Below are 17,989 nucleotides of genomic sequence, written 5' to 3' on the forward strand. Positions count from 1 at the left end.
ATGATGAGTATTCATGTTGAAACGATGGGCTATGCAAAGTCACTTGATGTTTTTGCATTTAGTGAATCAATGTAAACTCAGATTTTTTKATATAAATATGAATTTAATCAAACAAAACATGCATGTATTGTGTAACATGAAGTCCTATGAGTGTCATCTGATGAAAATAATCAAAGGTTAGTGATTCATTTTATCTCTATTCTGGTTTTTGTGAAGCTATCTTTAGCTGGGAAAAATGGCTGTGATTATTTTTGGTTTTGTGGTGACCTAACATAATCGTTTGTAGTGCTTTCGCTGAAAAGCCTATTTGAAATCGGACATGTTGGTGGGATTAACAACAAGATTACCTTTAAAATGATATAAGACACATGAATTTCTGAGGAATTTTAATTATGAGATTTCTGGTTTTTGAATTTGGCGCCCTGCACTTGGACTGGCTGTTGTCATATCGGTCCCGTAACCGGGACTGCAGCCATATTAATAACAAATTATTATTTACAATGATTATCTACCCCGACCAAACCCGGACCATGCTGGGCCAATTGTGTGCCCTATGGGACTCCCAATCACGGCCGAATGTGATACAGCCTGGATTCGAACCTTAGACCTCTTTGGTCTTGGCCATAGTGGAGTTTAGAGTGTGACTGTTTGAGGTTGTGGACAGGTGTCTTTTATACTGATAACAAGTTCAAACAGGTGCCATTAATACAGGTAACGAGTGGAGGACAGAGGAGCCTCTTAAAGAAGAAGTTACAGGTCTGTGAGAGCCAGAAATCTTGCTTGTTTGTAGGTGACCAAACACTTATTTTCCAGCATAATTTGCAAATAAATTCATTAAAAATCCTACAATGTGATTTTCTGGATTTTTTTTCTTCTCATTTTGTCTGTCATAGTTGAAGTGTACCTATGATGAAAATTACAGGCCTCTCATCTTTTTAAATGGGAGAACTTGCACAATTGGTGGCTGACTAAATACTTTTTTTGCCCCACTGTACATACATACATTCTAAGTGATTTTCAAGGGGTCTTTCTCCATTCTGAGTTTTTTATACTGTTCAACCCCCAAATAAATGAAATACATTTCTGCATTTCCTGCGCTCATTTATGGTAATTTCCACACTGTTTGCCTCATATCGTGCAGCCCTACGTTGCAATCTAGGCCGTATTTTTAACCAAATGTTGCAGTTGCGATTTGACACTTAGGTCAACTGTTGGAATCATAAAAATATAATGATTATTATAAGTATATAGTTTGTAATCAAAGTGCCCACTATTAAATTCTGTCTTTGACATGACAATAAATGAAAATGCGAGGGAGGAGTTATTGTGACAGGGTAGGAACCAAAGTGTTGGTCAGTGTTTCCTAGGGGATCCTATAATCTTTGGCTACATTGAATGTTTTCTCTTAGCTGCTTCATGTAGTTAATATATTCATGCTTTCCGTATTCCTCTTTGATTTAAAAGATACATTTGCACAAACATCGTTGTCATCAACATTTTTGCATGTGCTGCATTGACTATGCAGACTGAACGCAAGTGTGTCATGGTCGAGGAGCAACAAATGCGCTCCTTGAGTGATGGGGCTGGGCTAGCTCTGTGTGGAAAGCGGCAACGAGAGAGAGAGAGAGCATGGAGAAATGACTCAAGTAGCGGAGGAAACTATAAAAATGGAGACATGGTGTATCACATTTAACAAACCAAACATTCAAATACTGTTATAGAAGGTAACGTAAAAACCCAAACTGGTCCGTGCATCAATACCGGTATATCGTAAAATATGGTATACCGCCCAGCCCTAATTCTTGTCCACGCTCACTTAAAAAAAAAGAAAATTCAGGTCGTCTAATAATTTGGTCATGTAAAAATGATTTGAACTCGCATTTCACGATCTGACATAATGGCAGGCAACAATTTAGGCTTTAAATTAGTGACTCTTTTTTCTTCTTCATGGTTTTAGGTCCATTTCTAAGCATTACTGAACAAAAAGTCGTTCATTTGGCTCCCAAATGGTTCTTCGTTCAGTAATGCTTAGAATTGGACCTGAAACCATGAAATTAAAAGTAACTTTTAGGTGAACAGAGCTAAATGATCCGGCTCACAGAAAATACTCGGAATGCCCATCACTACTGTAACGGTGTTCCTCTTCCTCTTCATCCGAAGAGGAGGAGCATGGATTGAACCAAGACGCAGCGTTGGAATAAGACATGATATTTATTTAAACCAAAAACAGACGAAGACGAAAAAACGAACTAWMYTKGAWTWAMTWAMMAWAWWAMMAAAACRAATGTAGACAGACCTGGAMGTAAGAACTTACATGAAACAYGAAGAAMGCACGAACAGGGAAATGACTACATAAATTAACGAACGTACAAACAAACCGAAACAGTCCCGTATGGTGCAACATAGACAGACACTGACACAGGAGACAACCACCCACGACAAACAATGTGAAAACACCTACCTTAATATGATTCTCAATCAGAGGAGATGAAAACCACCTGCCTCTAATTGAGAACCATATTAGGTACCCATTAACCAACATAGAAACAGAAAACATAGACTGCCCACCCAAACTCACGTCCTGACCAACTAACACAACAAAACTAACATAAAACAGGTCAGGAACGTGACAACTACGCAACACAGCTCAAATGGGACAATGGTGTCTTAAAAGGGCGATAACATACTTTGTAAAAAATGAATTGGAGTGAATAATTTGTAATTATTTATACATTTTATTATAAAATTATTATTAGTAATAATTACAATCGGGATGTTGTGTCCAGTGAGGTAAATGCAGATGGACAAATCCATGCTTCAGCCTATGTACATTTTATAGCCACTATGATGCATCATTTAGGTTACAGGTGATAATGCATATTGCTAATAGTACATCTGATAATAGACGCCATAGTCCAATCTGTTAAAATAATTTTTACCCATATGTTTTTGGGCTCATTTCTGGAAGTGATAATTACATTTTAAGTGTTAGCATAATTTTTTTTCTCATACATTTTGAGTAGAATGTCTGTTTAAAAAGTCACCAGAACTGAGCTTCAGTCCTTCTATATGGGACCCCGGACTCACTGTTACTTCAGGAATTGAACCAGTGTTCTCTTTAAATGTGAGTAATGTGCTAAAGTGTGTGTCTGTAACTGTGACATTCTCAATTTGGCTACACCATTGTAGTGCATATTTTAAGCAGGCATTATGAGAACCCAGGGGTCCTGACTGAAGTGTCACCAGCTTTCTGTTCTTTCCACAGCTCTGGGATGTGCGTGTGTAAGACAGGCGTGTACGGTGACAAGTGTGACGATTGCCACCCAGGTTTCTTCCGGTTCAGCAGCATGGGTTGCCAGCTATGCCAGTGCAATAATCACTCCAACTACTGCCACCCACAATCAGGTGAGTCACCCTCGCTGTGCCCAAGGTTGAAACAAATGTCTGCCATGGCCTCTACTCTATGCCAGGGCTGTGCAGACTGCAGAGAAGCCACACATTTGCACAGATGCAGAAATGCATTAAGCAAACTAACTTTTATTAATCAAATTAACTCTAGGGAAGCCTTTTCCATGAAATCATATTCGTAACATGTCCCCAACAGAGCTGTTTATGCAGTAAACACAAAACTGCATTAGTTGTTATGTAACAGGAAAAAAACTGCCATACTGAATTCTCCTCCAGAGAGATTCACTCCCATGCTCCCTGCTGACAGACTGTTTGGGGAGTTGCAGTGATTTGATTTGTATTCACACTGTGTGATATTGCCTTGGCCTTAAAAGGAAGAAAAAAAATAAAATCCATCGGCTGTTAAAATGAGTTTGTCGACCACAGCCAACGTAGCTTCCATTCCGCTAATGAGGAAATGCCAGAGTCATCACTCCGCTGCAATCACTGTGATAAGCATTTTCGCCTGTTCCCTTTCACTTTTCCATAGTTCACAGCTGGGCAGAATGGCAGGCCTAAGTACGTGCAGCATGATAAGCAAATTACGCACCTTTCCTCCTACACACATTAATGAATATAGATCTGTATATAATGACGAGATGCCGATGTCTCCGCCCTAACAATGGTAGTGGTTGACCCAAAGGCGGAAAGGCAGGAGACCATTTTAGGGCCAAAATGAGCCCATAGAAACACATTGGGCATATTTTAGGACAGATTTTGGCGAGTGTGAAATCTCTCGATTTGCATTTTCCTCTCTGTTTACACACACACATCTTCTCTGTTTACACACACATGCCAAGCCCCTCCCCCCGCCATTCACAACAACAAAGATGAGAGATCACTTCTTCCCCTCTGACAAATGGTTTCAGTTCACTATTTGCATTTGAGGTTTGGTCGAACAGAATCGGTCATATGGAGACCCAAACACATTGTCATTATTTTACTGTATTAGAGGAGAAGTTAACCTTTCTAACGAAACCATGTTTACGTCTCTACTCCTCAGATTACATGCAGAGCAGACACTACTAAAACGGGAGTTTCAAACAACTTTGATTTTGGAAAATGAATGCTCACTTTGTGGCGCACGGCTTTGCGGTACCACGTACCCGTTATACTAGCTGTCTAGTCTGTGTTTTAAAAACACAATTATATAAGGAATTGGCAACTCGTTCTCATTCTGAGAAATAAGGTAGGCCACTTGATTTCAACATCTGAACAAAGAGGACAGGCTAGCATCCTTTTAAACACTTTGAGACGGACAGAAGGGTGTGTTCATAACAATTCAACTGTTCTGCCTTGTTCGCTAGCAAATGGATCCAAGTTGACTAAACTTGAAATATAAATATTAGCTGGCTACTCACTATCACGTGGGCTTGTGCTTGAGAGATTGTTTATAAGACCTGTGTTAATTTCCTATAATGCCTTCTACAAGAAGTTAGTAATTGGGCTATAAGTGAATGTGTATTATGCTTGGTTCAAAAAAGCAGCTTAAACTATTTTGATAAAATATATTGAACAAAAATATAAACGCAACATGTAAAGTGTTGGTCCCATGTTTTATGAGCTGAAATATCCCAGACATTTTCCATACGCTCAAGAAGCATATTTCAAATTTTGTGCACAAATTTGTTTACATCCATGTTAGTGAGCAATTCTCCTTTGCCAAGATAATCCATCCACCTGACAGGTGTGGAATATCAAGAAGCTGATTAAATAGCATGATTTAATTAAGCAATAATGTCCGAGGCGGTGTGGTATGTGGCCAATATACCATGGCTAAGGGCTGTTCTTAGGCACAACGTAACGCATGGTCACCAATGTAGTTAGAGCAGTAAAAATAATGTTTTATTATACCCATATGGTATACGGTCTGATATACCATGGCTGTCAGCCAATCAGTATTCAGGGCTCGAACCACCCAGTTTATAATCAGGGACAATAAAAGGCCACTCTAAAATGTGCAGTTTGTCACACAACCCAATGCCACAGATGTCTCACGTTTTGAGGGAGCGTGCAATTGGCATGCTGACAGCACGATGTTCACCAGAGCTGTTGCCAGAAAATGTAATGTTAATTTCTCTACCATAGGCTGCCTCCAACGTCGTTTTAGAGAATTTGGCATTATGTCCAACAGGCCTCACAACCGCAGACCACGTGTAACCAGGCAGTGGGTGGGCCTGGCTTCCAAGTGGGTATGTCTATGCCCACCCATGGCTACGCCCCTGCCCAGTCATGTGAAGTCCATAGATTAGGGCCCAATTCATTTATTTCAATTGACTCATATCCTTATATGAACTGTAATTCAGTAAAATCATTGAAATTGTTGCATGTTGTTTTTATATTTTTGTTCAGTATAATTCAATTATTAGTGGGTCTTATGGTTGTGGAAGGCTTATATTAAGCCTAGGTATAATTTCACAAGCCCTGGATTCATTAGATCATTGATGACTGTTTTAAATGCAGTGTATTTGACTTTTAGTTGTACAACAAAGCTAATTTATAGAAAACATTTTAAAAAATCGAGATATACATTGCCTTCGGAAAGTATTCAGAACCTTTGACTTTTTTCACATTTTGTTACGTTACAGCCTTATTCTGAAATGGATTGAATAAAACAATTTCCACAGCAAGCTGCACACAATGCCCCATAATGACAAAGCAAAAACAGGTTTTTGGAAATGTTTGCACATTTATTAAAAATAAAAAACATTCCTTATTTACATAGGTATTCAGACCCTTTGATATGAGACTCGAAATTGAGCTCAGGTGCATCCTGTTTCCATTAATAATCCTTGAGATGTTTCTACAACTTGATTGGAGTCCACCTGTCATAAATTAAATTGATTGGACACAGGCCAAAAACCAAGCCATGAGGTCGAAGGAATTGTCCGTAGCGCTCCGAGACAGGATTGTGTCGAGGCACAGATCTAGGGAAGGGTAACAAAACATTTCTGCAGCATTGAAGGTTCCCAAGAACACAGTGGCCCCCATTCTTAAATGGAAGAACTTTGGAACCACCAAGACTCTTCCTAGAGCTGGTCGCCCGGCAAAACGGAGCAATCAGGGGAGCAGGGCATTGGTCAGGGAGGTGACCAAGTTCCCGATTTGTCATTCTGACAGAGCTCTAGAGTTTCTCTGTGGAGATGGGAGAACCTTCCAGAAGGACAACCATCCCTGCAGCACTCCACCAGCAGCCTTCATGGTAGAGTGGCCAGACATAAGCCACTCCTCAGTAAAAGGCACATGAGAGCCCGCTTGGAGTTTGCCAAAAGGCACCTAAAGACTCTCAGACCATGAGAAACAAGATTCTCTGGTCTGATGAAACCAAGATTGAATGCCAAGAGTCACGTCTGGAGGAAACCTGGCACCATCCCTTCGGTGAAGCATGGTGGCAGCATCATGCTGTGGGGATGTTTTTCAGCTGCAGGGACTGGGAGACTACTCAAGATCGAGGCAAAGATTAACGGGGCAATGTACAGAGATCCTTGAAGAAAACCTGCCCCAGAGCGCTCAGGACCTCAGATTAGGGCGAAGGTTCACCTTCCAACAGGACAACGACCCTAAGCACACAGCCAAGACACTGCAGGAGTGGCTTCGGGACAAGTCTCTGAATGTCCTTGAGTGGCCCAGCCAGAGCCTGGACTTGAACCCGATCTAACATCTCTGGAGAGACCTGAAAATAGCTGTGCAGCAACGCTCCCCATCCAACCTGACAAAGCTTGAGAGGATCTGCAGAGAAGAATGGGAGAAACTCCCCAATACAGGTGTGCGAAGCTTGTAGGCGTCCTACCTAGGAAGACTCGAGGCTGTAATCGCTGCCAAAGGTGCTTCAACAAAGTACTGAGTAAAGGGTCTGAATTCTTATGTAAATGTGATATTTCAGTTTTTTTTTATAAATTAGCCAAACTTTTTTTTTTTTGCTTTGTCATTGTTGTGTGTAGATTGATGTCAGGGGGAAACAATTTAATCAATTTTAGAATAAGGCTGTAACCTAACAAAACGTATAAAAAGTCAAGGGGTCTGAATACTTTCCGAAGGTACTGTATATCACGAATCGCCCATAAGTTAAAAAAACTCAATGATATTTCGGCCATACTGTATCACCCAGCCCTACGGTATACACAAGGCACGCATAATAACAGTCATGTGAGTGTTGCAGTGTCATTCATAACGTCCTTTATAACACATCACTGGTCTACGACTATTATGGACATGTTTTGACTTTCTGTGTATATTGGGCATTGTCACATAGAGAAATGCATCAATTTAGAGACATGGTAAGGATACTGTTTTGTGAGTGTTGATCTGGACAATGATAATTGCATCTATACAGAAGAGGAAGTAGGACCGACACCCTCCCAGCTCATGTAGTCAAGACTGAAAGCTCAAAGCAATCGAACCTCCATTGCGGTATTTACACAGGCATTTTCTTGCCATGATCAAACAAAATCTCAGAATGGTTTGCCATTGTAAAAACCTACTGATTTTAAGATCACTTTATTGGTCAATTGAACTCAAGGTCAAACTGTAATTCCGCTTGTAATTCAACCCCTCAGAAAGGCACACATACATACACATACAGGTTTTTTGAGAGTTGCAGGGGGCTGTTGTGGGGGGTTAAGTGCCTTGCTCAAGGACACAACGGCAGGCAATGGCATCTAGGATTTGATACCAGAAACCCTCTGGTTGCCAGCTCACGTCCCGACAGATTTTTCCCGATGAACCCGGGATTTGAACTGGCAAACCTCCGGTTGCTGGCTCCAACTCATTGATCACTAGGCTACCTGCCACCCGACTGATGCTACCAGTTAGAGCCTACCATGGAGGACAATATCAGAATGACAGGTGTGCAGATGTGAACAAGACACTGCGATAATAATAGTAATATAATGTTATTCTTAAGCATTTCCCTTAAAAACATTAAAACACCACCTGTGTGTACAAGACATATACATTAAAAACGGATTCAAAACCATCTTGAGGGAAGCAACACAATATCTGATAAGCGCTATTTAATATGGTCTAAACCTTATCTTTTTGAGACAAGTGGGAGTGGTCAAAGAGAAATTAGTGAAACTACAGCCTCAATGTGAGGTAGAGGACCAGGGAAGGAGGTTGCACAGCGGTGTAATGTACTCCCACTACTGTACTTTAAATATACTACAGCTATAACCTGTGGTCTCCATCACCACACGCAATGACATTGGCATAGTAGGACTAACTATGTAAGCCAAAATACCAGATGTGGGTTCAACTACTAAACTCTGCAAAAAAAGAAACATCCTCTCACTGTCAACTGCGTTTATTTTCAGCAAACTTAACATGTGTAAATATTTGTATGAACATAACAATATTCAACAACTGAGACATAAACTGAACAAGTTCCATAGACATGTGACTAACAGAAATGGAATAATGTGTCCCTGAACAAAGGGGGGGTCAAAATCAAAAGTAACAGTCAGTATCTGGTGTGGCCACCAGCTGCATTAAGTACTGCAGTGCATCTCCTCCTCATGGACTGCACCAGATTTGCTAGTGCTTGCTGTGAGATGTTACCCCACTCTTCCACCAAGGCACCTGCAAGTTCCCAGACATTTCTGGGGGGAATGGCCCTAGCCCTAGCCCTCACCCTCCGATCCAACAGGTCCCAGACGTGCTCAATGGGATTGAGATCCGGGCTCTTCGCTGGCCATGGCAGAACACTGACATTCCTATCTTGCAGGAAATCACGCACAGAACGAGCAGTATAGCTGGTGGCATTGTCATGCTGGAGGGTCATGTCAGGATGAGCCTGCAGGAAGGGTACCACATGAGGGAGGAGGATGTCTTCCCTGTAACGCACAGCGTTGAGATTCCATACAATGACACACCACCCCAAACCATGACGGACCCTCCACCTCCAAATCGATCCCGCTCCAGAGTACAGGCCTCGGTGTAACGCTCATTCCTTCGACGATGGACGCGAATCTGACCGTCACCCCTGGTGAGACAAAAATGTGACTCGTCAGTGAAGAGCACTTTTTGCCAGTCCTGTCTGGTCCAACGGCGGTGGATTTGCCTATTGCGGACAGTCTGAGCACTGATGGAGGGATTGTGCGTTCCTGGTGTAACTCGGGCAGTTGTTGTTGCCATCCTGTACCTGTCCCGCAGGTGTGATGTTCGGATGTTCCGATAATGTGCAGGTGTTGTTACACGTGGTCTGCCACTGCGAGGACGATCAGCTGTCCGTCCTGTCTCCCTGTAGCGCTGTACGGACATGGCAATTTATTGCCCTGGCCACATCTGCAGTCCTCATGCCTCCTTGCAGCATGCCTAAGGCACGTTCATGCAGATGAACAGAGACCCTGGGCATCTTTCTTTTGGTGTTTTTCAGAGTCAGTAGAAAGGCCTYTTTAGTGTCCTAAGTTTTCATAACTGTGACCTTAATTGCCTACCGTCTGTAAGCTGTTAGTGTCTGAACGACCGTTCCACAGGTGCATGTTCATTAATTGTTTATGGTTCATTGAACAAGCATGGGAAACAGATGTTAAACCCTTTACAATGAAGATTTGTGAAGTTATTTGGATTTTTACAAATTATCTTTGAAAGACAGGGTCCTGAAAAAGGGACGTTTCCTTTTTTGCTGAGTTTATTTGAAATAATTTCAAATACAGTACATGACCAAAGGGATGTGGACACTTGCTCGTCGAACATCTCATTCCAAAATCCTGGGCATTAATATGGAGTTGGTCCCCTTTTGCTACTATAACAGCCTCCACTCTTCTGGGAAGGCTTTCCGCTAGATGTTGGAATATTGCTGCGGGGCTTGCTTCCATTCAGCCAGAAGAGCATTAGTAAGGTCGGGCACTGATTTTGGGTGATTAAGCCTGGCTCGCAGTCCGTGTTCCAATTCATCCCAAAGGTTTCAATGATGTTGAGGTCAGGGCTCTTTGTAGGCCAGTCAGGTTCTTCCACACCGATCTCGACAAACCATTTCTGTATGGACCTCACTTTGTGCATGGGGGCATTGTCATGCTGAAACTGGAAAGGGCCGTCCCCAAACTGTTTCCACAAAGTTTGAAGCACAGAATCTTCTCAAAAGTCATTGTATGCTGTAGCGTTAAGATTTCCCTCCACTGGAATTAAGGGTCCTAGCCCGAACCATGAAAAACAGTCCCAGACCATTATTCCTCCTCCACCAAACTTTACAGTTGGCACTATGCATTTGGCCATGTAGCGTTCTCCTGTCATCTGCCAAACCCAGATTAATCCGTCGGACTGCCAGATGAAGTGTGATTCATCACTCCAGGGAACGCGTTTCCACTGCTCCAGAGTCCAATGGCGGCGAGCTTTACACCACTCCAGCCAATGCTTGGCAATGTGCATGGTGATCTTAGGCTTGTGTGCGGCTGCTCTTCCATGGAAACCCATTTCATGAAGCTCTTGTGCTGACATTGCTTCCAGAGGCAGTTTGGAACTCTAGTGAATGTTGCAGCTGAGGACCGACCATTTTTATGCTCTACGCGCTTCAGCACTTGGTGGTCCCGTTCTGGGAGCTTGTATGGCCTACCACTTCAAGGCTGAGCCTTTGTTGCTCCGAGACATTTCCACTTCACAATAACAGCACTTACAGTTGACCAGGGCAGCTCTAGCAGGGCAGAAATTTGACGAACTAACTTGTTGGAAAGGTGGCATCCTATGACGGTGCCATGTTTAAAGTCACTGAGCTCTTCGGTAAGGACATTCTACTGCCAATATTTGTCTATGGAGATTGCATGGCTGTCAGCAACAGGTTTGACTGAAATAGCCAAATCTGCTAATTTGAAGGCGTGTCCACATACTTTTGTATATGTAGTCTACTCTAGTGGTGCTTGATTGAGCTTGCATGTTGCAATGGAACCAATTAAAAAGTCCCTCGCATGCAAACCCTGTCCCCTGGCACACCAGGCGAAATAAAATGTTCTGATATATACAGAGCTCAACTGAGTAAACTAACTGCAAAGTCTGACACTAAAAACGACTGCTATTGGTTTAGGGGGTCCATAGAGCCCAAAGAGCAAAACTTTTCCCGAGCCAGCTGTTCAGCTTTACGACTTCAACTGATGTGGGTTTTTCTATTGGCATTAATTCACTTTCAAGAGCAACAGAAAATTGTAATCCCACCACCTCACCAGCCACTGCTGTGCGGCTTAGCCCTATGTTGAAAGCAGTGGCCTGATTGAGTAGCATGAAATCATGTGGCTGTTGCCAAGCCTCTGTCCAAATCAATATACCTGTCTACAATGGCGTCATCCTGTCCACAATTAGGTCAGTCAGATAAGGCCAACTGTCACGAAGCAATCAGGTGTTAAATAGATATATATTAGCAGAGGGATTTGTTGTGGTGAAAAAGGTGCATAAGCACTGAACCGCCGTCGGCATGACGGGTGGCGAGTAACCTAAACACGCTACTGCTAACAATGCTAATTTAGCATGCTACTTGCTCCTCGTAGTTGAGATGCTTTCTGGCTTCTAGCAAATAATGTAATTTTACAGTTTTAAGTTTAATGGGGTCCTTAGAATAAAACAATAGATCAATTTTAGATTTGAGTTGTAGTGGAATGCCTGTGAGGGGAAATATCAGGCCTATAGCATGGCTGGCTTGTTTCAACAGCTCATCACTAAGTGATTATGTTAATTTGATTAGGTTCACTTATTATATCACCGTCTCTTATGAAGGGGGAAACATATGTAAAAATCCAGTATTTCCCAAGAAATTCCATTTCACCTTGAAAATGACTGTTACTTTGTGGGAAAATTCTTGTTACTCAGTACTGCCTATACTTGCCATATTCTGTAGGCTAGTTTATGTTCAGACTGTATGTAACATTATAGAAGTTCTCCTGTTGGGATCATAATGAAAGCACTAGGGCTGTCCCCGTGTCTTGTCTTTCGACAAATCGATTGGACAAAATTAAAACGTATTTTTCTATATATAGACACACCCTATGTGTTTTTAATAAAATAAACTCTATGTAGGCTACTGAACTTTTCTGATGCTTTAACCACACTGTTTGATTAAATAATTAAGACCCACAAATTACTTGACGAAGCCAGAGATTAAGGTCTTGAAGTTGCTGGTAATAGGCTACACCAGCAGTCAACAACCTTTTCCATTTGGATTGCCAATTTAGCTTAACATTTCTACCCATCTGCATGCCAGTTATGATTTTCCTATGCAACTTTTCATGGAACAGTTTCATTAAATGTATAATAGTCTTTGTATCTCAATCATTGTCTATGGTTAATCTACATTCTATCTAAATGAGAATTATACAAATCTAAAGGTAACTTTTATTGCCATTGCCAACTTTGTAAAAATAGCCTACATAAAGCCAACAAATAAAAACATTGCAGCCTGCAGGTAGAAAATGTCCTAATAAAAATGAATATCCTATCAATCACATTTGATACCCATGGCCTGTCTGCAACAAACTTGAAACATTGTATCAACTAGGTGGCAAGAGACTGGCACTAGCAAAATTGCAACATTGTATAAAATATTCTGGGCCCTGAAGAGTTTCCTGCACCAGTGAGCTCTGGATAGACAGCTGTAGGCAATTTATGCAAGGGATAAGAAGTAATCAGGTATTTTATGACGTTTCCACTGGATCAGAGCATTACATTTTGCCCTTTCATGCTGAGTGGTTATAGAAAGGGAGAGAGCTGGAAATATGTTTTAAATACTTTGAGGAACTATTGACATTCTCAATTGATTCTAAAAACCGACTTTGTTTACTTGCTCTTTGAGGTGAAAACCTTTCTTTGAGGAGCTCCACAGTTTATTATTGGTGGTAAATTAAGACAATCGCAAATACTATCAGACAACCCCAAATCAGCACATGTATAGGCCTACATTTGCGCGCAGGCCAGGTATACTAGTCCTACTTCTATATGCGTAATCAGGTGTGAGTCCTTACTCAATATTGACGGGCGCATTTCAAACAAAAGACCATGAATAAATTGACAACTTGTAAATGGAATGAAATAAAAAAAACTTGTTTCTCACAAGTGTAGCATAGGTTGTGAGTTCTGCAAACATAATGTCCACTCCGACAATGACAACGGTAAACGACTGTAATAATAATATATTGAATGCATTAACAAATTATTGTATCCAAACAAACATTGCAGATTAGAAATGATTGGAATTAACGGTAAATGTAGGCTACTACTGGTGATATATGTTATGGGGAATTGATAGACACAACAAACCATGCACACCAATGAAGTTATGAAACAATGAATACACAGGAAATGGCGGGAGACAGCGCATTCTGGAGGGAGAAGTCCCTTCTGCATCTGAGCCACACTGCCATTATTCTTGGACTGTGTCATGCCCGCAGCCTTCTCAATGGATTAGTCCACTGAGACAGGCGCAAATCAAACAGGTGTCTCGTGTGCTATGATATATTTACAACTGCACAATTTATTATTATTATTATAAAATAAAATAAAATGTAAAGCCTCTTGACCAAACAATCGACCAGTTTACTAAATGGGGTCAGCCCTAGAAAGTATACACAGTTTGAACACTGTTCCTCCCCCTACAGAGTCACTTCCTGGTCCTCTGAGCTTTGCAGTCACATTAACTCTTTTGCACTTCCAGTTACCCGGCTGAGTTTTTTTACAACCCTCTGCCTGTCTTTTTCCAACTCAGTCAGAAACTCACTCTCCACTGCCCTGCGCACTAGCGCCACTTCCGCCCTTCTACCCTTGTGACTCTACCTCAGTCGCTCAACACTGTGTCAGTCAGCACAGTCAACTGTTTACTTAACCCCTTGTCCCTCCTCTTTTTCTCTCAGGCATCTGCTTGAACTGCCAAGGGAACACCAAAGGACCCGGCTGTGAGGAATGCAAGTATAATTTCTACCGGAGGCCCGACGCTGCCCTTACTGAAGTCTGCGTCCCCTGCCCCTGCTCCAGCGTCACCTCTTCTGGCAGCTGCCACCTTGGTGAGTCTCCGAATCTACTCCGCCACTGACCACCACCTCATTTAATAACTCTGCCAACTCTGGCTGGCTGTGTCTCTCCCCTTTGTGGGCAGGAAGCAGGGAGGCCAAAGCGGGAAGTGCCCCTACATTTGTTTTGGTTTACAAGACTGACTAACTGGCTTAATTATGTAATAGTAGCTGCCAAGAAGCAGCCATTATAATTTTCGACAGACATCTTGTACTAACACACAGCAGAGTTTAGATCCTTTTGACTAGAGAAGGTTTAGGATTCAGTAAAGGACCAATGTTCTATCCCCCTCTTAGTCCATTTTCTGTTTCCTATTGAGATTTGTTAACAAACCACATCTATGAGAACAATTTCAACATTTTCAATGTTTCATCATGTTCGCAAGTGTTGTAATAGCCCTGGTTGTAATAGCTTGTTTTCTGTCAGTACAGTCAGTTGTTCCATGCCAGAGTGGTGTGTTTTTATCTCAGTGGAGATCTCTCTCTCACCTTCTCTCTCTCACCTTCTCTCTCTCCCCTCCCTCTATCACCCCCCCCCCCCCCCCCCCCCCGTCTCTATTCAATTCAACGGGATTTATTATTTTTAATAGATAATTTTTTTAAAGTGCAATAAACAGTTAGAAATTAACAGTAAACATTACACTCACAAAAGATATGTTTCAAATGTCATATTATGGCCATGTACAGTGTTGTAACGATGTGTAAATAGTTACAAAAGGTACAATAAATAAACATAAATATAGGTTGTATTTACAATGGGGTTTGTTCTTCACTAGTTGACCATTTCTTGTGGCAACAGGTCACAAATCTTGCTGCTGTGGTATTTCACCTAATAGATCTGGGAGTTTATCAAAATGGTGGGTCTGTGTAATCTGAGGGTAATATGTGTTGCTAATATGGTCATACATTTGGCAGGAGATTAGCAGAAGTACAGCTCAGTTTCCACCTCATTTTGTGGGCAGTGTGCACATAGCCTGTTTTCTGTTGAGCGCCAAGTCTGCCTTCGACGGCCTTTCTCAATAGCAAGGCTCACAGAGTCTCTAAATATAGTCAAAGCTTTCCTTAATTTTGGGTCAGTCACGGTGTTCTGGTATTCTTCCACTGTGTACTCTGTTTAGGGCCAAATAGCATTCCAGTTGACTCAGTTTTTTTGGTTAATTTAAATGTGTTGCTGTCCTAGGGCTCTGAGGGGTCTGTTTGTGTTTGTGAACAGAGCCCCAGGACCAGCTTGCTTAGGGGACTCTTCTCCAGGTTCATCTCTCTGTAGGTTATGGCAGGTTTGGGAATCGCTTCCTTTTAGGTGGTTGTAGAATTGGAACTACTTTTTACTGGATTTTGATCATTAGCGGGTATCGGCCTAATTCTGCTCTGCATGCATTATTTGGTGTTTTACATTGTACATGGAGGATGTTGTTGCAGTCTCAATTTGGTGTTTGTCATATTTGTGTTAATTCTTGGTTGGTGAGCGGACCCCAGACCTCACAACCATAAAGGTAAATGGGTTCTATAACTGATTCAAGTATTTATAGCCAGATCCTAATTGGGATGTCAAATTTTATTTTCCATTTGATGACGTAGAAGGCCCTTCTTGCCTTGTCTCTCAGATCGTTCACAGATTTGTGGAAATTACCTGTGGTGCTGATGTTTAGGCCGAGGTTGGTATAGTTTTTTTGTATGCTCTAGGGCAATGGTGTCTAGATGGAATTTGTATTTGTGGTCCTGGAAACTGGACCTTTTTTGGAACACCAATATTTTTGTATTACTGAGATTTACTGTCAGGGCCCAGGTCTGGCAGAATCTGTGCAGAAGATCTAAGTGCTGCTGTAGGCCCTCCTTGGTTGCAGACAGAAGCACCAGATCATCAGCAAACAGAAGACGTTTGACTTCAGATTCTAGTAGGTTGAGGCCGGGTGCTGCATGCTGTTCTAGTGCCCCCGCCAATTCATTGATACACTATAAATACAAAGGTATGTGGACACCCCTTCAAATTAGTGGATTCGGCTATTTCAGCCACACCGTTGCTGACAGGTGTGTAAAATCTAGCACACAGCCATACAATCTCCATAGACAAACATTGGCAGTAGAATGGCCATACTGAAGACCTCAGTGACTTTCAACGTGGCACCGTCATAGGATGCCACCTTTCCAACAAGTCAGTTCATCAAATTTCTGCCCTGCTAGAGCTGTAACGGCTCAGCTACGAAGTGGTAGGCCACACAAGCTCACAGAACGGGACCGCCGAGTGCTGAAGCGCACACTCACTACGAAAATGCCCCTGGAAGCAACGTTAGGAGCTTCATGAAATGGGTTTCCAATGCCGAGCAGCCGCACACAAGCCTAAGATCACCATGCGCATTGCCAAGCAACGGCTGGAGTGGTGTAAAGCTCGCCGCCATTGGACTCTGGAGCAGTGGAAACGGGTTCTCTGGAGTAATGAATTATGCTTCACCGTCTGGCAGTTCGACGGCCGAATCTGGGTTTGGCGGATGCCACGAGAACACTACCTCCCCGAATGCATAGTGCCAACTGTAAAGTTTGGTGGAAGAGGAATGAATAATGGTCTGGGACTGTTTTTCATGGTTTGGGCTATCCCCCTTAGTTCCAGTGAAGGGAAATCTTGACTGGCCTGCACAGAACCCTGACCTCCACATACTTTTGACATTTGCTCAGTACATTGTTTTCACTGAGGAAATGTACGAGTCTGTTGTTAATGATGATGTAGAGGATATTCCCAAGGTTGTTGTTGACTCATATCCCATGGTTGGTATTGGGGTCAAATTTGTCTTCACTTTTGTGGATTGGGATGATCAGTCCTTGGTTCCAAATATTGGGGAGAATTCCAGAACTGAGGATGATGTTAGTGTTTAAGTATAGCCAATTGGAATTTGTGGTCTGTGTATGTTTTATCATTTCTCCCCCCTCTCTCTCTCCTCCCCTCTCTGTGTGGTCCACTCCTGTTCATGCTGTATAACATACTTGAGATAAAGGCTCTTTAGAGGACACTGATCAGACCGGGTGTTTTCTGATCTGTTTTCTCTTTAAGACCTATTCTAGACTGATATTTAGCGAAGCAAAATTCTGTCTGGTGATCCCAGGCCATCTTCTCACCATAATCTACCACCTACCAATCAAATAGCCTTCCCCACCATAGCCTTTGGGGGTTTGTTTCATTTTATGAAGCCTTATAACTTTAGCCCCAATTAACGACAAGGTTTATTTAGCAATCCCTGATTTTAAAGTAGTTTTCTCTAGAAGGAGATGGCACTCTGTAGGGATCACTGCCCTGCAGAACGATTCTCTTACAAGCAGGCTTAAGTCATCTATCAAAGTGATAAATGCATCCAATATACATCTTATCCTCCTTGAAATTACTCCTGATGCTTCCTTCTTGTGAAGGAGAGACTGCAAAAGTAGCCATTTCACAGTGATTAAGTGCTCTGTGTTTGGACTGCAGGGTAAGTAGGCAATTAGTGACCTTCTGCACAAGGATAAAAAGTGGATTAAATACACACAGGTTGTGCTCATAAGCAGGGGTGCAACTTTCACCAGGCCCCTCCACATTC

At 42.1% G+C, this 17,989-nt stretch overlaps 1 protein-coding gene across 1 annotated transcript in view; it reads left to right on the forward strand.

The window, feature by feature from the left end:
• The window catches only part of LOC112080620 (multiple epidermal growth factor-like domains protein 9), a 72,398-nt gene that overhangs the window by 44,054 nt on the left and 10,355 nt on the right, over positions 1 to 17,989 (forward strand). Inside the window, exons 3-4 of the mRNA XM_024146456.2 lie at positions 3,266 to 3,405; positions 14,271 to 14,420. Coding sequence (XP_024002224.1) covers positions 3,266 to 3,405; positions 14,271 to 14,420 — 290 coding nt within the window. The remainder of the gene's footprint in view (positions 1 to 3,265; positions 3,406 to 14,270; positions 14,421 to 17,989) is intronic.

Source organism: Salvelinus sp. IW2-2015, unplaced genomic scaffold, assembly GCF_002910315.2.
Source record: "Salvelinus sp. IW2-2015 unplaced genomic scaffold, ASM291031v2 Un_scaffold16393, whole genome shotgun sequence".
Lineage (NCBI taxonomy): Eukaryota > Metazoa > Chordata > Actinopteri > Salmoniformes > Salmonidae > Salvelinus > Salvelinus sp. IW2-2015.